We start from the raw sequence: 23,909 nt of genomic DNA, 5'->3' as shown, positions 1-23,909 counted from the left end.
TATGTAATATCTATATATTTATTTAAAACACACAACATCAATATCTTTGGCTTCGAAATATTTAAAACTACACCAATAAAAAGATAATACGAAATACACATAGGAACCTTTATAACTACACAGACACACAAATACAGTTAAAAATTTAAGTTTTATAAAATGGATATGATACTTAAATACTTAAAAAATATTTGGAATTATAATGCAAATTATGATACTTCACAGATATAAGTTATAATACATATAACTAAAAACTGTCGGTACTCGTAACTTCCAATATAGATTGCGATATCAATGTTAAGTTACCACGCGATCTCAAAGCGATATCAGCGCTACGAATATTAAGAGAACTTACATGGGAGTAACAGAGTAGCGGCCCTGGCGTAAGATGCTACATTTTGTTAAGATTGTCTTATGTTTTGAGTATTTTCCTTTTGGTGTAAATGTGGACGAAAAAGCAGATGTAACGTTCGCCATATTATTAAATAGTGTCGCGAGATCACGAGAATTGCTTAGGTAACTATAATAATGTAAATGACTACTGGTAAATTATGAAAGTCAGTCTGTCAAACTCCAGAGAAAACAACAAAAATACTTTACCTTTATATTATAACTAAACAGTGGTGGGAAAATTGACTTAATTGCAATGCATAAATTGATCCTACATTAACCAGTGTTGAAATCGAATTAAAATATACAATCAAGATTCGTCAAACTTTTAAAAATCATAATTGTCAACACTCATCGTCAACGTCGTCAATTTTGATAATTTCTATACATTTTTAAAAAGGAAAAAAAATGTCAAAAATGTTTATCTATGAAGTTTGACATTGGCAATAGGTTTGAATTAAATAGCACTGGCTTTTTAAATGTGGAGTGTCTATGATTTAGAAGAAAAACACGGCTTAAGTTGCACGTTCCTTTTTCAAAATTCAAATTACATTTAAGACGGTACAAGCATCATACTTTGTCCGGCGTGCTGTATTAGAATTGTCGCTGGTCCTTGCATCCAAGGCTCGCCATCTACTTGCATAGCGCAGGAGCCTTCCAACTCAATCTGAATAATATATATAACATAAACTCAAATGAATAATGGATGGAATAGTGTTACTATTTTTTATTAGATATAGGATTTGAGAATTTTTTTTTTTAAAAGCCCTTTCAAACTAACACCAAACGAATTTACATAAAATATGGTCACGGGACAAAGGGTGATCTAATGTCATTCCCATAAAAAAACGTTCTTGGCCACGACAGTTGAAAAGTGAATTTGTCTCAAGCAACTCGTATGTGGGAAATAAATACACCCGGTTCAAAATGCGTTTCATAATGTATCTCAAAATCACTTTTCAACTGTCGTGGCCAAGAACGCTTCTGTATGGGAATGACATTAGATCAAGCTTTGTCCCGTGACCATATTTTATATTTAAAATGGGTTACATATATTCAAAAATTTTTTTTTTTTTAAATCGTCCCTTTTCGTTAACTTGTTTTTTCCTGCCGAGCCGTGCGTTAGTCATAAAAGAAATAAACCTGACACAATTAAAGTATTCTAATCCGGTAGGATGTATTTACAATTATATTCAATAAATTAAATACAATATTTTGAACCAAAAGTTCCGTTTCGGGACTAAAATAGAAAAAAATACATACCCTTACATCGGAAGCTTGCGTAAAACGGAATGGTTCTGCGAGACCGCATTGTAGCCTCGCTATGTGGAATGAAGACGATATTCCCACTACCTATATGTTAAGTGTAATCATTAAAATCAGGGCTAAAGTGGAAATATGTACTTTTGCAAGGGAATTGATTAACAGATAGCTGAGAATGGTGGAGCATATATACAGAATCGTGATATTTGAAATAGACAAAATAAAGTTAGAATTAGCCTTTAATAGACACTTGTATAAATTTAAAGACTGTCGCACTAATAGTTTGTGAGATATAGTATTGTAATTTATTCAATAGACATATAACTCTTCTATATTAGTACATATATAAAGGTCCTGTTTCACAATGTATGGATAAAGTACCAAATAGCTACGCAACACATAAATTATTCGAAAGATAAAAGTGCCGAATAAGATACTTCGCGTTTCATGACGAATAGCGCTATCTGACAGTCGTAAAACGCAAAGATACTGTTTATCCTACCAATAAGCAATGGATAGATTATTTGGAACTTATCCGGACATTGTGAAACAGACCCCAAGAGTTATTTATGATTTCTAAGTTTTAATAAGCTTACTCAATGATTTATTATTTACTGTCAATCCTATACTATATCTTATTTTTATATTAATCAACTGATTTTAAATGATCAATCCACTATTAGATATAAGTAGATCACGTAAATGCATTTCATACATTTGGTATAGCTCACTATATATTTTATAATTAGTTCGCAGTTTAGTACATGAGTTTTACGTCGATACGTTAAAGTAAACAGTTAAATGTTAACCTTACCTCCAGCTTTCGATCATTCATACTTTGCTCAGGTACTTCTTCACTGCCCATACCTATCAATAAAAAATTGTACATACCACATTAACTTGTGAAATTATAAAAAAGGAAAATCAAAAATGCTTCGCTCCAGCAGTGGTGGTCTAGTGGTTTCAGCTGGATAAACTTCGTCCGTCCGTCGATAACGTTAGTTATTATAATATATATAGTTATTAATAGATTAAGGTTCTATATCTTAATATAAATTTATTTTGTTTTTTATATAACTTCTGCACTTCTTGCACCCATCATTTTTTTATTTATTTCTTTCTTTTCTTACTAGGGTTGCCTGGAAGAGATCGCTTGTTAGCGATAAGGCCGCCCTTTGCATCCCTTGTAATTTAAGTTGTTTCTTTAGCAACGAAGTGTAAATAAATAAATAAATAAATAAATAAATAACCCCGTAACTCAAGCTAACGGCATTTTCAGGCATAAAAAGCTGACCACCGACAATATTGTCTATTGGAAAAATGCAATGATCACGAAATAGTCGAGAGTAATAAATCACGAATATTAAGTGACTAAACTAAAGTGCAAAAACAAAATGGTTCTACATTTTATCCACAATCTTATATTTAAATCGATTTACCGGATTTTTAATGGAAATCTACACGAAAACATTTAAAACATAAAATAATAGTACATAAAAAATATTTTTTTTCAATCGATTTTGTGGGGTTGTGCTGATAACCGAGGAAGCGACTTCTGGTATTGCAAATTGATATAGATACGCACATCTAAATAAGAGGGTAAAAAATTATAGTAGAATAGGCCTTTGTGTATCTGTCTACCCCAAAAATAGTAGAATAGGGCTTTGGTCTACCCCCGTATTTAAATATACTTACATAATTAGTGATTTATATAAAACTTACTCCAAAGGTCAACGCCAGCACCCCAAGATGGTATATTGAGTGCGACAAGTGCTTGTATTGGGGGTAAAGATAGCTGCGCAGGCGCAAACACGCGCATTCGCCGCTCTAGACCAAAACAACCGCCATCGTCCAACGCACGACCGACGCCCAGCACTAAATAGGCCACCTATAAGTCGTTATTAAATCCATTCAAACATCAAATATTATTCGATGTCTGGAGATACTTTCGTTGGAGAACGCAAAAGATATAAGTTATCGTCATTCTGTATTAATTAAAATAAATATACGCAATTTGTATTTACTCATTATTGATCAGACTTATTGGTGTTAACAAAATCAATGATCAATGGCTAATTATTATACGCCCATTTTTAGTAATTTATTGGGTCGTAATTTTTTTTATAGGACGAGCCTACGGGACGCCCACAAAACCAGTCATTGACACACATTTTAGTGGAAACATTGTCGGCATTTGAGGAATATGGTCCTTTTTAAACAATTGATTTATCGGACTTCCAGTTGGGTTCATCTCCCAAGGATGACCCCAACTGGGAGTCGATTCCACAGTTCGCTAATTCGCAAAAGAAAATGTCTTGTGAAGCGGATCGTGGAAGACTTCCTGTCGTCAAGATGTTGATGAAATGTTAAGGCCAAATATATCTAATCCACCTAACCCTTGTTCGAGATATCGATTAATTATTGGAAATACAATTAGTTTAGTTTAAAGGTTCTTTAGCCTATTCATAAACAGACAAGACAATGAGTGATACATAAACATTACCGAATTTTGAATACAAATGTGGCCCCAACGAAATAGAATAAAACGAAAAAAAAAAAAACAAAAAAACGCTATCAAAGGGTTCAATTTCACTCACGTAATTCAGTGTCTGGTTTGCAAATCGATAGAGGAACTGCTCCCGCGCATGGTGGAAATCGAGCGCGACCTGTGCATCAACACCGATACTTGCGTAATTATACGCGTATAGTACACGAGGTCCGCGAAGGCGACCCAAACTACGTCTTTTCGGAGTTATCGTCACTTTCCACCTGGGAAAACGAACATCTAAAGCGCTGTCCAACAAGACAATCGTAGTTAAGGCTGTTTTTCATCATTTTATTTACAGATAGGCCTTAGGTCCATCTCTTATCTCCAATATTTGATTTTCATCGTACGAGGAAGTATTATGAGGCAACGAATGAGTTTTGTAGAAAATATCCGTTGTCTGTAAAGTCGGTTTACTGACGATAGTTGAACGTGACAACGTCATAAGATAATACTGATAGAATGGTTGCATTTTTCAAAAGAAAATTTTAATATTATTTGTTTGATAGATTTGTATGGATATAGGAAGAAGGTAAATGGAAATCACAATTGAATTGATCTAGTTACATTGATTTGTACGCATAAATACAATTATGTATGTCAATTTTTTAACGAACGAAAGCTGCCGAACGCGGAGGCCAATTGTGCCTCTTTGTCGTTCTTTCCGCGCTCTCGCTTACAGTGTAAGCCTTCAATGGAACGCCTCAGAACGAGGTAACGGCGCTTACGTCAAGAGCGAGGTAACGCCGCATGCGTTATGTTTTTTCGTGCGTGCAGGCGGTTCCATCGAATTATAAAACGTTGTCACGTCAAAAGTGTCACACGCTTAAATCACGCGGCCAATTTATATCATATATTATATAAATTGGCCGCGTGATTTAAGCGATAATATATATACCTCAGAATTGCGTGTGAAGAAAATCCAATATTGAATTCGGTATCGCTAATATTACAAGTAATAGGTAAGGTAAGATTGCAGGCTGTTATATATTTTTCTTCTGCTAAATGAGATGTGAAATTCTACGTACGTATAATTGTGTATAGTTAACATACCGGTCTAAGGGCTTCTCTACAGCTCTAATTAAGGAATCAATTATGGAATGTGCATCTAAGACTGAGTCGCACGTCGCTCCCCATCCTAAGGCTCTCGACAGATCATTACCTGTTCCCATTGGCAGGATACCAACTGAGGCCTAAAAAAGTCTTAAGTGAAACACTCGGAAGCTGTACTTTATTAGAAATAAAACATAAATGATCAGGACTAAAAAAAAAGGAACACAAAATAATAGTTACTAATAACAGTCGCGCTATACAGAATTCATACATGTCAGTTATGGAAAAAATATAGATAATTATATATTCATATATTATATAACTCAGGCGATGTCGCGCGTATAATTTACCACAATTACATTTATGTTCGCAAGTTTATAATTGGACACTTTAACTGACCTTCAAATCGCAAATCGCAGAGGATCAACTTACTAAAATTTGTAAGTGGCTCAAGGAATTAAAATAGCTATACCTCTTAATTTTCACAATAAAATAGATAAACATGATCACGACATGGAGAACTACGAGAGAAAGGCTAAGCTACCTTGATATGTGGAGCCTTGTGCAAGGCATTGAGCACCCAGCCAACAGTACCATCACCTCCCGCAACTAATACCCGGCATTTTGGTGGCAGCCAATGGACCACTGTCTCTGGTGCAGTTCTGCTGATATCTATCACCTATAAAGCAGAAAAGAATTTAATTACTACTACTACAAAATGATTGCAGTTTACGCTTTGACTAAATGACACATATTCATCACCTACTTAACCAACTTAAAAAATTATATGCATATTATATATAAAACAAATAGAGCCAAACACACAAAGCGACAGCACAAAGATTATAACAATTATATATATATATATAATTAATACGAGCAATGATGTTATACCCATTGACCTGTTTTTGTATAAAGTATGTAAATATAAAATCGTTTTTGAATTCATTATACAATTACAATGAAAGAATAGATATTTAAATTTTCATCAAGAGAGTTACTATGCTGTCTTTATACAGTCATGCGTTCAAAAATTAATTATATTATACCATAATCAACAGAATTTATTAATGTCAAAACAAAACTTAAGTTGCAAAATTACCTGCAATGGATTTAGCAGCCCTCGAAACAAGGAAAGAACTTCATCACTTCTGTTGCTTCCAGATTTTCTGTTTGCTAAAAATTTCAAGCCCATTTTAGCATTGAAAAAAATTTTATGCCAGAGCTTTATTATATGTAAGCAACACTTACCAAATATAATTAAAGGATTCCAGGCGTCATCATTTATAATATTTATGTTTATCATTTTATTTTTTTCAATCTTTACATAATAAGGTGGAATTATGATATTCTTATATTTTTGGAAATCACATGGCTGTAACCACAGTGTAGTTAATAAAAAATAATAATTAGAAACAGAACATAAGCTTCATTTTGTTTTTATTTTCGATATACCTTAGATTTATACAAAGCCATTTCATGACTTTTAATAATTCTTTGACACCAACTACAGAAGTAATTCTTAAAACTCTCTGAATCACTCTGACCAGACTCCCCACGTAGCATTCCAACTAGAATGAACAATATCAAATATAAACTAATATTTTACTAATTACTAATAATTTATATACACACATAAATAACATACCATTAACCCAAAGGTGAGGAAATGGTTTTTCATCACGCCAAGTTATATCTTTACATTTTACTTGTTTATCAACACTCCTGCAACAAAGCTTGCAGGCGCTTACAGCACAACACTCACAGTAAAGACCATCAACTGGCAACATAAGCTTGGAACACACGGAACACTGTAAAATATAAGCCAACAATTATATTCATAACTCAACTCAACTCAACAACACAATATATGTTTAATTTTCCAATACAATGTACACAAAGGTTAAAGGTAGAAAGTATTGGTCATAAGTTAATAAAATACTACTCACATAAATATTATATGGATTAGAATTATGACACTGAATGTTTCTCCATGTATGACCTCGAGATTTGTACTTAATCTGTATAAAATTCCCGGTCCCAATAAGGGAATGAAACGTTCGATATATTAAATATGCTATAAACAAACCGCCGATCACAAAATAATAATTAAAGATGACATTTGGTAAGTCTAATAACGTATTCATCGTGGAAAATGAGATTTACCAAACATTTTAGAATGTTGTTAATAGAAAATATAATTAGATTTCCACTATTGGTACCAAAATGTAAACCAAGACGAGGAATTTCTCTGCATTTTACCTACATCTTTCTATATTACATTTAGTTTAAGTGTATACTTTAATAAATTTAGGTTTGAAATAGGGATGGCGATCTGAGATCGATTAATCGAAGAATCGATTTTTCGAGCAGAAAATATCGATTTTTTAAATCGATATTAAGTACTGTGTCGATTCACTGAATCGATATATCACCCTTGAAAATCGACATTCGATTTTTTCTGTTTCGGTATAAACCATACAATTATTTGCATTTAATTGAATGTGCCTGAATTATAAGAGTGCTGCCGGTTAAAGAGTTAACTACTCATAAACTCGCGAGATGGCTGTATGTTTAGTATCCTTTACTCGCCTCTCTTTAATAAAAAAGTTACGTTTGTAGTCTTTGACTTTATGTATTTATAATCTGTGACGATTGATATTGCATTATTCATTTGTTGTTGTCGTTTAATGAATACTGTTATTAGCGTAATATAAGTATTTTCATGATTGATTTTCATCAGATTTTCATGTAGTGTTTGTTGCGAAATAATAACTAATTGAGAGTAGGTAAGTAAATAAGTAAAGCGCTTTTTTTTTTTTACTTTGACGCTATTATTTTCAGTTTGTTCTGTTAGTTGTGATTATCATTTAAATTTACTTTTACACAGGAATAATCAGCATTGAAATAACTAATAAGTAATATGTGGAGATCTTATTGATGGAAGTGTTCATACTTCATTCACGATTACTTTATGTCCAATTATCTATTTAACGTCAAAGCATCAAATTATTCATCTTGTTTACAGAAAAAATAGTAAAGCTCCCATTATCATTTTAAAAATAAACTATCGCTTTTACTCTAATTTTATTTTAATCAAGTAATCGCCAGGCTAGGGATGGCGATTCTTCCCGAAAAATATCAATTTTTAAAGCAATTCGTATCTTAATTAATCGATTCACATTTGGTGCTATTTTTATATAAAGGTTACTTTTTTATAAAATGTTAAACTATTCTTTCATATAAAATATTCTTTTAAATTCATTAAGAAATTATGCTAACTAATCCTAATAGGATTTTGAATATTACTCGAAACTAGTGACTAATTACTTAAAATATCATTGTTTATCAAGTTTAATACATATAATAAATGAGGAATAAATATATTTTTTTCAGCATGTCGGGTAGAAGTGATTTATGGAATCATTTTATTAATTGAAATTCAAAAGAGGCACATGCAAATATTGTCACCAGGACGTAAAAACTAAGGGACCCTTGGAAACGCAAACTTGAAAAAAAAAAAAAAAAAGATCGATTTTTTAAGAATCGATTTTGTAGGCCTCGATTTTTTCGTGAATCGATTCATTAGACTACGATTCGAATCGATTTAAAAATCGATCTTTTTCGTAAAGAATCGCCATCCCTAGTTTGAAATGAAGACACATTAAAATTTTAAATTTCAAAATAAAAAATAATCAACAAGAATATTTTTTTTTATTTGCCTTAATCACAGATTATCATACATCATTCACACAGAGTACAAAACCAGAATTTAAAATTTTCATTAAATATTCTATGAGCTTCACTCTTCCTAGTCTGCTAGTCTGTGTTTCAAATTTTAATACATGATAATATTTATCTTGGGAACATCTAAAAACATCAAAACTGTTCTAATTATTTAATTAAGTTATTTACTATTGTTTCTAAAATTTTACGAGTCATGAACGTTATACCTTGCAGAACATGCCTCAGTAATAATGTTGATAATGATATGACTGAATTACCAAAAAGTATACACGAGGACAAAACATATTTTGAAATAATGTTATTCTGTTTAGATATTACGGTAAAGCACGGAAAATGTAGTTATATATTAGATTAAGTTGTTAATCAAGTCTTGGTTATTTACTAACTCATTCTTGTAGGTTAATACCGGCTCCAACATTAGTACAAAGTTGTGTGGCAAGTGTTTTATAAAAATTATCGAATATTTCAACTTTAAAAAGCAAGCTTTATTAAGTGAAGAATATTTAAAATCATTGGTAAACAATGAAGTGTATGTAGATGATCACACCACTAACACTTTTCAAACTAAAAATAAATGTGAAGTAGAAGATTACATTGAAGATGATTTTAAAATTAATGATGTGAAAGAAGAAGTTAACTCTGATGGATTTCAATCAGATGAAGAATTTCTAAGTGTCCTAAAGAATGTTAAATATGAATATGTTACTGAAGTTGCAAAAGAGAATGGTAATATTTTGTTATTTTAATCTAAACATGTAAAAAAACAATTTTGCTATTTTATACTTGTATAAGTCCTTACACTTAAAAATTCAAAAGCAATAAGATGAAGCTGAATTATAAGCAGCTTAAAGAATATTAAATGGCCAGCTTATGCTCTCAAGGTGGGGCAGAGAATGTTATAGTATGTAGTATCCATAATGGGCATTTGTATTATATTTTCAGCTTTAGCTATGGATTTATGATTCATAGCCATGTCTGCTTGTGTGGCATGTAAAGTACATATATTTTAATATACCCCAATACAAATGCAACATGTTATGCATTTTAGGATTAAACTTCAAATTTTCATTTATTTATAGTTTCAACTAATACAGTAAAAAAACGTACATATAAGAAAAAGGCAACAATAAATAATCAAAAGGAGCAAAGATTTCAATGTGTTGAATGTGGCAAAAAAGTTCGCAATATTAAGGAACACATGCTGTTACACTTGCCGAATGGTGCACCAAAGAAATTCAAATGCAAATATTGTGATGCATCATTCCCAAGACCCAGTGCTCGTCATAGACATGTTAAATATAAACATCTTGGATATAAAGAACATTGTGAAATTTGTAATAAAGGTAGGTAGTGCTTGTAGTTTTCAGATTATTTTTAAACCAACTTATTATTGTGAACTTACATGAATTTCCATCCATATAAATCATCTGGAATCTGAAATGTTATACTATTAATATTGTTATATTTTATCACTCACTATAATTGGGTTGTATGTTACGAAAAATAAAAATAAAAAAACTGTTAAACTTGTGTTGTACTTTTTTTTTCAGATATAAATAGTCTCAAAGTACATAATATGTTAGTTCATGATATTGACAAAATGAAATATGAGTGTAAAATTTGCAACCAAAAGTTCATATCCCCATCTAGAGTTCAAGAACATGTGGCTGCTGCCCATACAAAAGAAAGGCCGTACCCTTGTGATGTGTGTGGCAAAACCTTTAGAACTAAGCAAGTTATGATGTTCCACAAGTGAGTTTAAAGTCATTTTTAACAGCATGTTTGTACATTTATTTTGCTAAGCATTGTTTAACAGGCAAGTCGGTCTTCGGAATAATTCAATCTTAAACCAGCTTCACCACATATTTCATACTGAAGTCTTAATGCTATATGCACTTAATGAGCATCTATGTGGGAAACTGAGTCCACCATACAATACAAGCCTGATTTCTATGTTAATAAAATCTCATTAATTATTTCATGATCAGTCATAAGTATTTTTGTCCTATTTGGGATTTCTGATAGCACTTGAAATAAATATTATAATAATTGAATACTAGAGCCTAGGTTTTATATATGACCATTGTCATGTGCTCGTTTCACAATAACAAATAGTTTTTGTAATTTGCTTGCTAAACAGCTTACACTTTTTTAATTACAGACGTCAAGTGCATGATAAAGAGAGATCCCATCTATGTCAAATCTGCTCTAAGAGTTACTTTAAAAAAGACCATCTATTAATCCATATAAGGTAAATATATCAATTTCTGTTATAAAATTATATATTAAAATATTTTGTTTTTTGTTTCAATTTATTTGGAACATCTACAAGCATTAACACTACAATTTACAAAATATCTTTAAAAAACGTGATTATTTCCATCAATAAGGAAATTAAAATCTTTTGGTTTGTGAATGTAAAATAAACTTGCAGTTTTTAATCCTTATGAAATATTAATAAAATTTATTACTTATAATATATATATATATTAGTCACGTCAGTTTACAGTACAATTAAAAAAAAATTCAAATATTTTATTTATGCTTTGCATTATTATTTTTTGGTCACATTAATTCTCCGTATTTCACATTCTTAAATTTTTAACCTTTTTATTTGTTTGGTTTGGCATTGAAATAAATTCATTCTAATTTATTATATTATTTACGTAACGGACGTTTCGAGTGGTTCGTCATTCGTCTTTAGTGAGACTTCCTCTGAAATGTTTTAACGCCATCTATCGCCGCGAAGTTGGTATTACGTCCCGTAATAGCTGACATTAATTAGTATAGCAATATTTCAATAGAGTATTCATTATATCATAATCTTCAAACATTTTTCTTTAGGAGCCATACAAAGGAGAAGCCTTATGAGTGTACAGAATGCGGGAAACGCTACGCAACAAGTACTTCATTGAAAAATCATCGTATGTTACACAACGCGAGTAAAGAATACGCTTGTAAGCTCTGTGAAATGTCCTTCACTTTACAAAGGTATATTTAATATGCAATTTCGTATAAGATTTTTTAATAACGGTTTTCCACCTGATGATATCGCACAAGAACACTACCAAAACTCACGAGTGCGTTGGCTTTTAAAAATTAAATGGGTTTTTGACATTTGACACGCACGTAATAACATGACGCATGCGGCGTTACCTTTTTTTTTTTTTTATAGAACAGGGGGCAAACGGGCAGGAGGCTCACCTGATGTTAAGTGATACTCTGTTCAATTTAAGGCTTGAAGTGCAAGCGAGAGCGCGGAACGAGCGACAAAGAGGCATAATCGGCTGCGTTCGTTCGTTAAAAAATTGACATAATTGTATTTATGAATACAAATGAATGTAACTTGATCAATTAAATTGTGATTTCCATCTATTCCATCTTTATATATATACATACTAAATATCTATAAAACAATTAAAATTAAAATTTTCTTTTGAAAAATGAAACCATGCTATCAGTATTTTCGTATGACGTTGTCATTTTTAACTATCGTCAGTAAACCGACTTTACAGACAACCGTTTAAAAAAAATGAGGTTTTTGAATAGTGTTATGTAGTATCGATTACTTATAAACTGGTTTATATATGTATTAAACTCAATCAAGTAATTGATTAATACATAATATACCTTGTATATACAGGTATTTGGACAGACACATGATAGTGCATACTAAAGAGAAGAAATACCCCTGCAGCTACTGTGGGGTGTGTTTCCTTCGGTCCGATCATCGAAACCGACATCAGAAAACTGCCCACGAGAGACCACACCCGCAAAGCATGGAATAACGGGAATATTTCACTTGGAATTTAAAATATTGTTACTTATAAATGATGATTAGTTAACCAACTCTGAAGCAGTAAAAAGATTTTAGTATTCAGTTTAACTATTATAGATAAGTGTTATATGGGTTTATGATTGTGTGATAAATTGTTAAATCAAACAAATAAAATATTTTAATTATATATTTGTATATTTACTTCAATGCGTTCATATACGAAAAATTTTGTCGACACCAGTAGGCCAAACTTGAGCTAGACAAAGTTTACCTCCTTATTCATAGTCTCATTGCACCGTTTAACTTAAGTACCTACACATCTCTCTTTTTATCACAGGGTAAACAAGATTCGACAGAAAGAGAGCTTAGAGTACTTTAGTTAAAATATAACTAGTTTTTATGAATAGGAGAGTAAATCTATACACAAAACGTTTGGGTCAAAAATTTGTATGAAAATTCTTAGTAATTGCCATACATATGACTTATTTTACACTAGCGACCAGCCCCGGCTTTGCATAGGAAACTGTGATGCATAAACCTTGCAAAATAATATCCCTAAATATTCCTCATAAATCATAAATATTGATGAAAACCATAATCCGACTGCGAATTAGTCTAAATGGAACTAGTGTTAATATATCGGTAAGTACGTCAAACATAGTAGAGCTCTTGCTTGATAAAAGATTAGAGGCTCTTTGCCTAAACTAACAATAACTAATCTTCTAGCCTCTCTGGTACTTCCTGGGGCCCTTCATCTTCTTCGCGAATACACACACATTCTTCCACCAACGTTGGCGTATCAGTCGGTGTATGTATGTCCAACGTATTAGCGATCACTTCAAGTCTGTCGCTCAAATAAGGGTACTCGTTTATAAGTTTCTCCACTATATATTTCATTTTGTCGTTTAGGGTTTTAGCCTGGTTGTACTCGGTAATGACGAGGGCTTTCGGTTTGCGTACGTGCACCGTTTGACGTTTGATGGCAGTGCCTAATTCTGAACCGAGTCGCTGGCTGCGTACCACTCGTTCAAGAAGCTATAAGATTGATAACAAATTATTAACGGTATAACTCAGTTGTATTAAATATCAAATAGCCTAGTGTAATAATATGTGAAAAGTCAAAAGAGCTGTAAAATATTTGTTTTTTTGTTTGTCTGACTATTACTACGATCGCAATTATGTTGTTTTTAGTTTTTTTGTATCTTAAATCTCAAGATAGATTCATGTAACAATAATTATTGTCAACAAATGATAGAAATTGAACGCTACTAAGACATTGATTATTTCGGGGCGCTAATAATGTCAATTATGAACCCAAACCTTCGTAAAAGTGAATCAGTATATGTACATGGTATAGACTATAGATGCTCAATTGTCTACGGGTAAGATTAACAAATAAAGTCTTTATATCAAGTTTACTCTTTGATGGAAAGTCATAGGACAGTGTTTCAAAGCAGCATAAATAATATTATTTTTTTCAATAAGAAAGGTTTCTCTCTAATCGATAAAAATATTATTCTCAAATTATAAACGGGGTAGTTAGTAAATATGTTTTATGGCAATTGAGTACAAGGAATACACCCATACGCTGGGTTTGGAAAACGTGAAAGCCAATTTTTTGTGAGAATAAAATAAATAAATATGTTACCCATTGCTTCTGTTTCTCAGCCTCCTGCGTATGTCGCATAAGGGTAGCAACCCGCTCCTCTAACTGTGCGTTTAGTGCGCTTGTATCAGCCACCTCTCTTTCAAGACGTACTTGCTCAGTCTCAAGGGTCTCGTAACGTTGCTTAGTTTCTGCTAAATCCTATTGAGTAGAAAAGAAACCAAAGTTTTTACATATGTCACGCAATGTAACTGGTTGACGTCTAAAGTAATCTCTTGGAATACTTTAGATTAGTCGATTTTACTTTTGTGGTTAAAACGTCACGAAGATGTGCAGCGTTTTTGTCGAAGAAAATAGAGAGAGGGATTGAAACCGATTGAGAAAGAATCAGAAAGGGAGATCGAGAAGAAAATACACGCTATTGATGATGTATTCGTTTAGTAGTTACACATTAGAACGGTAATTCTGTAGCATAACGTCTTGTGCAGTAAACGCAGTTTTTTATTTATTTATATTAATTATCATTAGCACGTATACAGTGTGTAAACACACACTGTTTCATCACTCCATGTAATCATAAATTTACATTCACACAATGTAAATTTATAAATACATGGAGTGATGATATACTGGTTCATCATCCTCTATTGTGGCTTTTACCTTAGTAATAATTCATTTACTAAGAAATTACACTTCTGATGTGTGTACTTTGCACGGACGAACTTTTTTTATAATTAAATCAAAATACTACGAAACTAAATTTTAATTCAACAATTTGTTGAGGATTTGTAATCTTGCAACAATAAGATTTTCGTGTGTGTAGCTGAATAATCTTGTCTTGATAGTGATCAAGTGTCATAGCCAGCTAAGAATTTGATATAATAATACCTTAGTTACTCTAGCAACATCAGCTTTCACGAGCCTCAACTTATGGTGATAGGTAGATTGTGAGGTCTGTGAGGAACTTCCATGTGCCTTCTCGACTGCGGCAGCAGCTCGACTCTTCTCCATGACTGTCTCTCTTCGAGTCACGTAAAGAGCTAAGTCTTCCGCTAATTTCTCACCAGTTTTACGAAGTTGTTCACGACGAACCTTGACAATATAGAAGGAGTGGTAATTTAGAACAATAGATGAAAGCAAAAACCGCACGTTTTAATAGACAAGCGAACATTGTACTCTCTTATTGAACTCTATTTATTTTAGATTAATATAGTTAATAAATTGAATTGAATTTTGATAGTGAAATAAAATGTCTGAGTGAACAGTTGTTACCGGAAAAAACAAAAGAGCCATACATTTGTTTATTAGTTTTAAAACTTACTTCCATTCTGTGAATCTCAGCCCTCATTTGTCCAATTTCGCCAGCAGCCGATTTTGCATTTTGAATGTTTCTCTTAAGATCAACTGCAAGAATACCCTAAAAGTGTGTTAAAATTAATAATTTTTTCTGGTTTTTGTTGGAAATACTTGACGTATTGCGTAAGCTATTGTTATCACAAGCTGAAACGATCAGTTATATTAATTATTATTGTTCTCTGAAGTTCTATTGTGTCATTGAACAAATTTTGCCTTATGATCGTCGGGAGATAAGTTAAATGCTTATATATTACAAACATAGGCACATTTTAAATTTAAACCTTTCTTTGCCAAATAAGAGCTTCACGTTGAACCCGGTCAAGATCCTGTGTTAGATTAATTTTATCTTTTTCCATAGCTTCTATATCTTCTTCCAACTGTATTATCTCTGATTCAGCATCCTAGAAAGTTTTAAAATCTATTAAAATACTATACAAAAACTCTCACAAGCGTGTTCATCAGACGCTGTCTTCCCGACCACGCGTATAAAACGTTCGTACATAGTACGCCCAGAAGGTAGAACTTTACCTTAAGATTAGCAACGTACTCATGTGTGATAGCGACGTTAGCCTTGATCGCGTTCTGGTTACGCTCAGTGGAGTCTTTACGTGTTCGTTCCAATAATTCCAATCGGCCGCGTAATTCGCGTAATGATCGTTCAACCCGCGCTTTTTCCTCGTCAACGTGAAGACACTCCGCTTGAATGCGCATTGTCTTTTGATCGCAAATTTGGATTTCTGTATACATGAAAAAATAACCAAATCAGGCAAAGGTTTGGGTTTAGTGTGTGTGTGTGCGAGATATAGCGGTGTTCAGTAGGTATTTTATGTTATTGTCTATACGGTGATATCGAAAACGCAGCCATATGAGAAACCTCCAGTATAATAAATGCTAAAGTATTCTACATGTCAAAGATTATATCTTAGATAACTAGATTCATTGTTGTTAACTATTATCATTATTCCCGAATATTCGTTAAAATATTAAGTGTTTTCGTCGAATTACTAATAAAAGGCAAGCAAAAACAAATTACATCTGCAGTTATCAAATTCTAATTACGAATGCTAAATATTCCTCTATTTGGCAAAAGGAGACAGGAGTACGCGTATTTAAGCCAAAGTGTAGTTGAATAATTAGCCTAAGAGTAAACGACAATAGTATAATATAATTTGCGACGATTGTATTTGTATTGAACTAACGCTTATTAATGAGATTAACATCAGCTATAATCTTGTGATGCTGCGCAGTAAGCTTCACTACGTGTCCCTGGAGACGCAACCACTCATGCTGCATAGTTTCCGTGCGCTCTCGCAAAGATTTTATCTGTTGCTCTAATTCTTCAATACGGCGCTCTTGAGGTGATTTTAACTGAATTAAAAACAAACAAACACATCTTAATATATATAAATCTTCTGTCACGATGTTTGTCCATGATGGACTCCTAAACTACTTAAGCGATTTTAAAATAAATTGGCACACCGTGAGCAGTCTGGTCCAACTTAAGAGATAGGATAGCTTAGATCTTTAATTATAGTCGCAATTTTATTTTATTGCAAATTATTTGTTTATTATTTGATACAATTCTAAGAGATGGCGCTGTGTTAAAAGTACCACCTTTGACATAAGTTCTCCTACTGTTTCGCTTGAATAGTTTAGTACTTTGCAATATAATAAAAACCTTAGCCACAGCAACGCTTGGCCGAGTCTGCTAGTATATTATAATTATTTATATAAACTTAATTATTAAATTGGTTATACAATATTAATATTTGCAACAAATATTTGGAACCCGAAAAAGTTGTTTTTTTTATTACACTTACATCAAAAACTTCTTTTAAAGCATTGTACTTCTTAATGATAATATCTAATTCTCTTTGCTTTCTTAAGATGATCAGTGCTTTTTGATCGTATTTCTCTTGCAGTCCCTCTATCTCCTTTTCTCTTTCTCTCACTTTTGCTTGTGTATCATCTAGCACTATTTTGTTCTTTGCCTGTCTATTTCTGTGTAATTCAATGTCGAGCATCATCTTCGCATGTTGGTTTTCCATCGCCATTAATGCTATCTCCTAGAATTGTTTCATTAATTATGAAAAGATAAATTTAGGATTTCGGAGCAAAGTATTTTTTGAATAATTCTTTTCTTTATTTGCTTAACGTAAAAAATATATTTATTTAACCTTCTAGTAATTAATGTTAATGAAGAAGCCTTATTGGAATATATTTGTTTACTGTTACCTGTTTTCTAGAAATTTCCCTCATTTTTTTAATGCCATTAGCCATGGACTCTACAGCTTTGTCATTCAGGAGACATTCCTGTAGGTTAGTTAGGATCTCGTTCTCCAATTTTAATTTCTGCTCAACACGATGATCGTATTCCTTCTCAGTACTTTTCAGTATGTTTCTCATCGTTTGATTTTCCTGGAATTCATCATAACAACTTTTCTTACTTTAAACGAGATATATTGTTTTTAATCTTTTTAAATTCATCCAATCCTAATAATGACTACCACAGATTATATTTGATTGTAGAGCTAAGTGGTAACTGAAGAGTCTATGCTTCCAATTCAGTTGGTTTAGTTGTTGCATTCATACTTACAGATGTTAGAAGATCCTGATCCCGTTGTGTCATGTCTATAGACTCCGTCAGTTCAGCAATTTGGGCTATTAAGTTCACCCTCTTTGATTCTTCAGTTTCATCTGAAAGAGTTTTATTAAATAATTCATAATGGAGAATGTGTCTTACCGATATGAATACGAACACTGAACTGAACTTCTCAGTGGTTTACCAAGTTTGAATACATAGTTTATAAATGTTTGGTATTATACATAAAGTGACTATCAAATTAAATTATATGATAAGTGGCGCTGTATTTATTTGCTGAATAAATTATTCTAACAAATATTTTTTTTACTATTCTAACAGTAGCACTAATATGTCTCATCATCACAACCCTATTTTATGGAAATTAGCGATAGATAAATTTAATATTTAAAGTATAGATAAGTTATACGTACACAATTTGGTTGCATTTGTAATATCGTATTCTAGTTTATCCTTGTTCATTGCGATCTCCTTTCCTTTATTCATTTCTTCCATCGTAACTTTTTTAGTTATTTCTAAATTATTAAGCAAAGTGCGGTAATTTTCTTGAAGAATTCTGTAACGTGATAATAAACTTTTGTACTTTGTTTCGATATCAAATTATTTGTTAGCATAAGTAGTAGTCCTTCACACTCCCAAAAGTTAATGCGTATATTGTGGCAATTGAAGAAGTAATTTATACGAAAAATCATCAAATTAAAACTTAGGAATCGTCTGCACTCTTCTCTTACGGGATACCAATGTGTATCTTAACCGTAGCTCCAAAATAGAAAATAATACAGTTGTTGTATATATCATTGTCTTGCTGGAATCGTATGATAGGACAAGTAATGGTTATAAATAAAATGTATAAAAGAAATTTACACATGTTTTCAAAATTATTGGCGTTCAAAGAAGTAAATGAGTTTTATGCACTATGTTTAATTGTCAATATTATAATTACCATGTTGACAAATAAATGTAAGCACTACGTAAGCAAGTATCCCAATTCCAAAGTCAATTATATTTTTGGTACCTGTGTACATTCCGATGCAAATTTATGGAGACTAATCTGTCCACATAGACTACACTACAAGCCACTTATAATTAAAACGGCTGGTAAAACACAAATAAGGACCTGTAGTCATCTCGTACGGAATCGTAGACTCGGTCCCTCTGCTGAATGTTCATCAGCACAGAATTCCACAAGCTGACGAGACGTTTCTTATCCAACTCTAGATCCTCGAGTTCTGCTGCATATGCTGTTACCTTAGAACATTTGTAATATGAATTATTAATTAGTTAACGAAAAGTAAAATGTATGAGAAAACGGCTCTATGTGGCTGCTGTATTGAAAGTTAGCTGTTTCAGTAAAGCAAAGAGAATATTTTAACTGCATGCATTGCTGGTTTGTTCATAATTTTGCAATTACATCCTAATTTAAACATCGAATCAAATCCCGCAAGTGTATTGATTATTTGGTATCCAGTTAGACATCAATATATTAACTTTATTTTAGTTCTCAAAACAATGATTATACGTAGTTATCTTTTAGTGAAGCCAAGTACGTTACAATATTTTGTTGTTTTTTACCTTATCGTTGACATTCTCCATCTCGTTATTTTTAATTTCCATTTGTTTTTGGAACATTTCCAGTTTTGACTCCAACTTCCACACTTCATTGCTTAGCCCGTATATAATCATGTCCTGTGATTGAATAAAAACGACAAATAGCGTATTGAATTCATTTTGCGATATATCCGTAAATAAAAGGCAATATTGAGTTTTCTTTTAACGTGTACGACGTAATATAATATATTTGTGTAACATAGTTTTGTATTTGTACGTATGTATGTATGAGAACGTTGCGGTATTTGCTCTACCCAATCAGATAATAGATAGCCTAACCCTAACTAACATAAACTCAAAATTAAAAAAACTACTTTTACATGCATTAGTCGCGCTCCTAAACAAGACTGTTATAGTTACATAATTACAAACCACAGCGGTTTTCTAACGTAACATTTTATAATATACTATATTATTTTGTAAAATAAAGAGAAAAAAATGTAACAGTAAGAATAATAGCCTTCATAATATAAACTCCCTTTAACGAATCTAGTCCTTGGTTTTAAAAGCTAGCTATGACTCCCGTATGTTTGAATCTAAGGGCAAGATGGATGCCTGTACTCATTAAAGTTACTATCAGCGTTCAGAATGAATCAAAAGCTTTAAAAACCCGCTACTTCATACCAGTTGTCGTTTTTCGTCAGCGAGGGCCCGTTTCTCAGCTCGCATCTTGTCTGACATTCGTTGACTGACGGTCAAATCTGACTCCGTCTCTTCGCGCCATGATTCCAACTGCTTGCATAGACTTGTCAGTGCTTCTAATTCCTCTGTGGCTTCCCTCTCTGTATAATATTATTTAAAATGTATATAAATTGGGTGAATAGCTATTATGATTATTGTGTTTATAAGGTTAGTTTGTCATAAACATTTAAACTTGAATAAATTGCTACGACGAATAAGGCTTCAATGAATATTTCATAATATTATATTACACAAATCAAATTCATATTCCTAAACTTGGCAGTTTTTGCCGCGCACCACCACTCTGTGGAACCAGCTGCCAACTGAAGTATTTCCGAACCAATTCGACTTAGGGTCCTTCAAGAAAAGAGCGTACCAATTCTTAAAAGGCCGGCAACGCACTCCGCGAGCCTTCTGGCATTGAGGGTGTCCATGGGCGGCGGTATCACTTAACATCAGGTGAGCCTCCTGCCCGTTTGCCCCCTGTTCTATAAAAAAAAAACTGCTAGTGTATGTATGTTCTATGATATTTCGTTTTAATACAATTGTTTTTTTATAAGTCAACACACACAACATAACAACAAATGGTATTTATTATAAGAATATAATCAATATTGTTAATAAATAATCCAACCTGTTACAATATGCTGATCAAGCTTCTCTTTGGCTTTCCGATATTGATCGCTGGCCTCACGTGCTTTCTGCTCAGCTGCCTGTCTTTCAGTCGCACTCTGAGCTAGAGTACTCTCATATTCTTCTATTAGGACCTAATAATGCAAAAACATAACTTATATAAAAAACATAAATCTCGCAACGCAGTTCTTCTTCCGTAAAAAGTTATGAGATCCATGTAATTATGGTTAATTTATTCAATGATATTATAAGACATAAGATTAATTGTGTATGAATATAATTAATCTTATGTCTTATAATATCATGTAACTGGCTAACCTAACAACATCTTACTAACGACATAAATAATATAAATCTTATCTTTAGCAAAAAGTTCAAGCTTCAAATTTTATCCACCACCAACAGCTAAATATAGCAGATATTATTAATTCTTGGTATAGATGAATTATATTAGTAAAAAGTTTTTCATACTTAATATTACGTAGTAAAATTCTATAAAGTAAAATATACCCTCTGAGCATTAGTATCATGATCACTTCTGTAAATGGCTTCCAAATCTTTTTCATACGCCACTTTGCTAAGCCTTAATTCTTCTCGCTGAAATTTTTAAACATAAATTATATTTAAAGAAAATGTAATCAGTATGTATGTATGTATGTATTGTGGAATCAGTTTTCGCAATTGCACCATTTGGTCAGTGCGTACACTCCTGGCTAATTAAGCCGCTGTTTCCAAAAGCTCAGAAATATCTAGGGCACTGCGCTGGCTTCATGAAGCAACCTCACTGCTACGAGTATTTCAGTTTGTTATGATTTATCAATCTATACATAAAATTTGACAAATATCACCTAAAAGTCGTTTTTAATTTTTTTCTCTATAAAAGTTCATGCCTATCGAGACTGATTCCAGCTAATACTAAACGGGTATCAATCTTGGGTATTCAACTTTCTTCGTCCTTTTTCCATGTTTATATATGTGCGTTATTAAATATTTTCTAAATTGGTGTTACATCTCTATGTATTTACAGTATTTTTAAAATAAATTGTACCAAATTAAGAATTTCATCTTGCGCAATTGCATTCTCCTTTTCCAAGAACTGCTTTAAAGTTTGTTGGAAGCGTTGCATCAGGGGATGTGAAGCCTCTAGCACGGCGGGCATCGCTCCTATATCGCGTTTACTGCGCCACCTAGAGAAGCCATATTAATTAACACTTTAAAAAAATTTTCCCTAACGTGTCATAGATGTTATAGTGCTACAACACTTGAAAGGAAAGGAATACTTCTTTTGTTGTTTCAAATAATATACTTTAATTGCTGTCTGTTTAAATTTTTCGTTAATATAAATGTTTTCAAATACATATATCTTATTTTCTTTTTAAATATGCACTACCCACTGTAATCTCGTCACAACGCAAGATCTGGCTTGTTAAAAATCAGGTTGATTGCCCGAATCTTTTATCAAAATGTAAATATTGTTCCTCTATATCTACGCGTATTGGTCAAAGCTCACCGATGTCCAGACTGAGCGATCTGATAAACGAGCTAGGACTGGATATCCATAGTATTAGTCTCAGTATATCAGTGTGCTGAGCCTTCACAAGCTTTAATCAATAAAATAAAAACAGTGTTGGGACTAGCGTTGGATCAATTTTGTCAAAACCATATTTTGTAATGAAAGTTATTATTATTATAAAATAAATAAACAAGTCCCATCCAAAAGACTTCCTCCCCTCGCGGTTATTTAAGGTATCTCGATGCAGATATACCGAGTAGAGATATATTTTAGGTTTACATCATGTAGACGCATACAAACTCACTCATCAAACACCTCTCTACCAGATCTTGCACAGCGGCATTTGTCAGGAGCACATCGGCAGCAGGCGCATATTCCGTCCTCGGGTGGAGGCTCATAACATTCACAAGCTTCATGTTCCTATAAAGAAATTAATTTAAGAAACCTAAAAATAAAGTTACTACTAAAAGTATTCCAGAACGGTAAACGTATCTTATGCGACAAAACTGTAATTTTGAATAAGTGTTTTTTTTTTACATAATAGGGGGGCAAGCCACTTTTTCCAGACATTTTTGTCAGACACCCATTTTTAGTGGGTGCGTTGCCGGCCTTTAACGGAGAAGTTCGCTCGAATTTTCAATTGTTGGAGGTCGTGTCTCTCAGGGAAGGCCCCCGCCGGTAGTCGACTCCACAGTTCGCTAGTTTGCAAAAGAAAAAGTGTTTTAATAAGAAATTACCAATTACCTGCGGGAAAATAAGTTTCTCGTTGCGATAGTAGATGCAATTCTCATCATGCTTGACCAGGTCATGCTCATCTCTCGGACACACACACTCAGGCAGCGATGGCCGACTCTCCTTGGGACTCTCCGTGCATGGGCAAGTTGCTTCTTTTTCTTCCGACATTAGTAAAGTCACAAATAAGTTAGTATTATATTTACTAAAGTTACATAAGAATTGTGTAGACTTCGTACAAAATCAAAAATTGATTGCAATTGTTTGGTTGCTAGGCAACTGCAGAGAATACACGTAACCATGGCAACTTGTACTATCGATTTTGTGTTTACTTTTTATCTGTGTTTAGTTCCTATATGTTTATTTGCCTTTAAAGTTATATTTTTCTTTCTTATTATCAAA

The 23,909-nt window shown here is 32.6% G+C and overlaps 3 protein-coding genes across 6 annotated transcripts; 1 reads left to right on the top strand and 2 right to left on the bottom strand.

Moving 5' to 3' along the window:
* Positions 1–423: 423 nt before the first annotated feature.
* LOC110993614 (diacylglycerol kinase epsilon) lies at positions 424–7,568 on the bottom strand. Of its 2 annotated transcripts, XM_022259947.2 has the most exons (13): positions 7,418–7,568; positions 7,201–7,328; positions 6,900–7,062; positions 6,707–6,822; positions 6,503–6,626; positions 6,354–6,427; positions 5,796–5,930; positions 5,252–5,391; positions 4,251–4,422; positions 3,376–3,541; positions 2,468–2,520; positions 1,654–1,743; positions 424–1,057 (listed from the first exon to the last, which is right to left on the bottom strand). In XM_022259947.2, exons 1-13 carry the CDS (start codon positions 7,422–7,424, stop codon positions 944–946), a joined length of 1,482 nt encoding a protein of 493 aa, XP_022115639.2. In that variant the 5' UTR covers positions 7,425–7,568; the 3' UTR covers positions 424–943. The 2 variants fall into 2 exon arrangements, with proteins under 2 accessions (XP_022115639.2, XP_022115638.2); XM_022259946.2 differs by having other exon boundaries at positions 7,201–7,568.
* A 1,521-nt stretch (positions 7,569–9,089) lies between these two features.
* On the top strand, positions 9,090–12,936 carry LOC110993563 (zinc finger protein 320). Of its 3 annotated transcripts, XM_022259873.2 has the most exons (7): positions 9,090–9,317; positions 9,397–9,724; positions 10,078–10,341; positions 10,549–10,750; positions 11,160–11,249; positions 11,843–11,989; positions 12,642–12,936. In XM_022259873.2, the coding sequence occupies exons 1-7, from the start codon at positions 9,192–9,194 to the stop codon at positions 12,784–12,786; spliced, it is 1,302 nt and encodes a 433-aa protein (XP_022115565.2). In that variant the 5' UTR covers positions 9,090–9,191; the 3' UTR covers positions 12,787–12,936. The 3 variants fall into 3 exon arrangements, with proteins under 3 accessions (XP_022115565.2, XP_022115567.2, XP_022115566.2); XM_022259875.2 differs by lacking the exon at positions 10,078–10,341; XM_022259874.2 differs by lacking the exon at positions 11,160–11,249.
* Positions 12,937–13,378: 442 nt separating this feature from the next.
* Positions 13,379–23,734, bottom strand: LOC110993559 (coiled-coil domain-containing protein 40). The gene is made up of 19 exons (XM_022259863.2): positions 23,520–23,734; positions 23,080–23,195; positions 22,311–22,449; positions 21,773–21,859; positions 21,264–21,396; positions 20,573–20,730; positions 19,913–20,026; positions 19,458–19,588; positions 18,754–18,896; positions 18,335–18,435; positions 17,974–18,156; positions 17,559–17,804; positions 16,938–17,106; positions 16,267–16,475; positions 16,020–16,139; positions 15,704–15,799; positions 15,271–15,474; positions 14,425–14,583; positions 13,379–13,811 (listed from the first exon to the last, which is right to left on the bottom strand). Exons 1-19 carry the CDS (start codon positions 23,676–23,678, stop codon positions 13,491–13,493), a joined length of 2,988 nt encoding a protein of 995 aa, XP_022115555.2. The 5' UTR covers positions 23,679–23,734; the 3' UTR covers positions 13,379–13,490.
* Between the last annotated feature and the right edge of the window lie 175 nt (positions 23,735–23,909).

Source organism: Pieris rapae, chromosome 13 (assembly GCF_905147795.1).
Source record: "Pieris rapae chromosome 13, ilPieRapa1.1, whole genome shotgun sequence".
NCBI classification, from domain to species: domain Eukaryota; kingdom Metazoa; phylum Arthropoda; class Insecta; order Lepidoptera; family Pieridae; genus Pieris; species Pieris rapae.
Note: the sequence above shows the minus strand (reverse complement) of the source record. Positions and strands in the feature narration are given on the sequence as shown.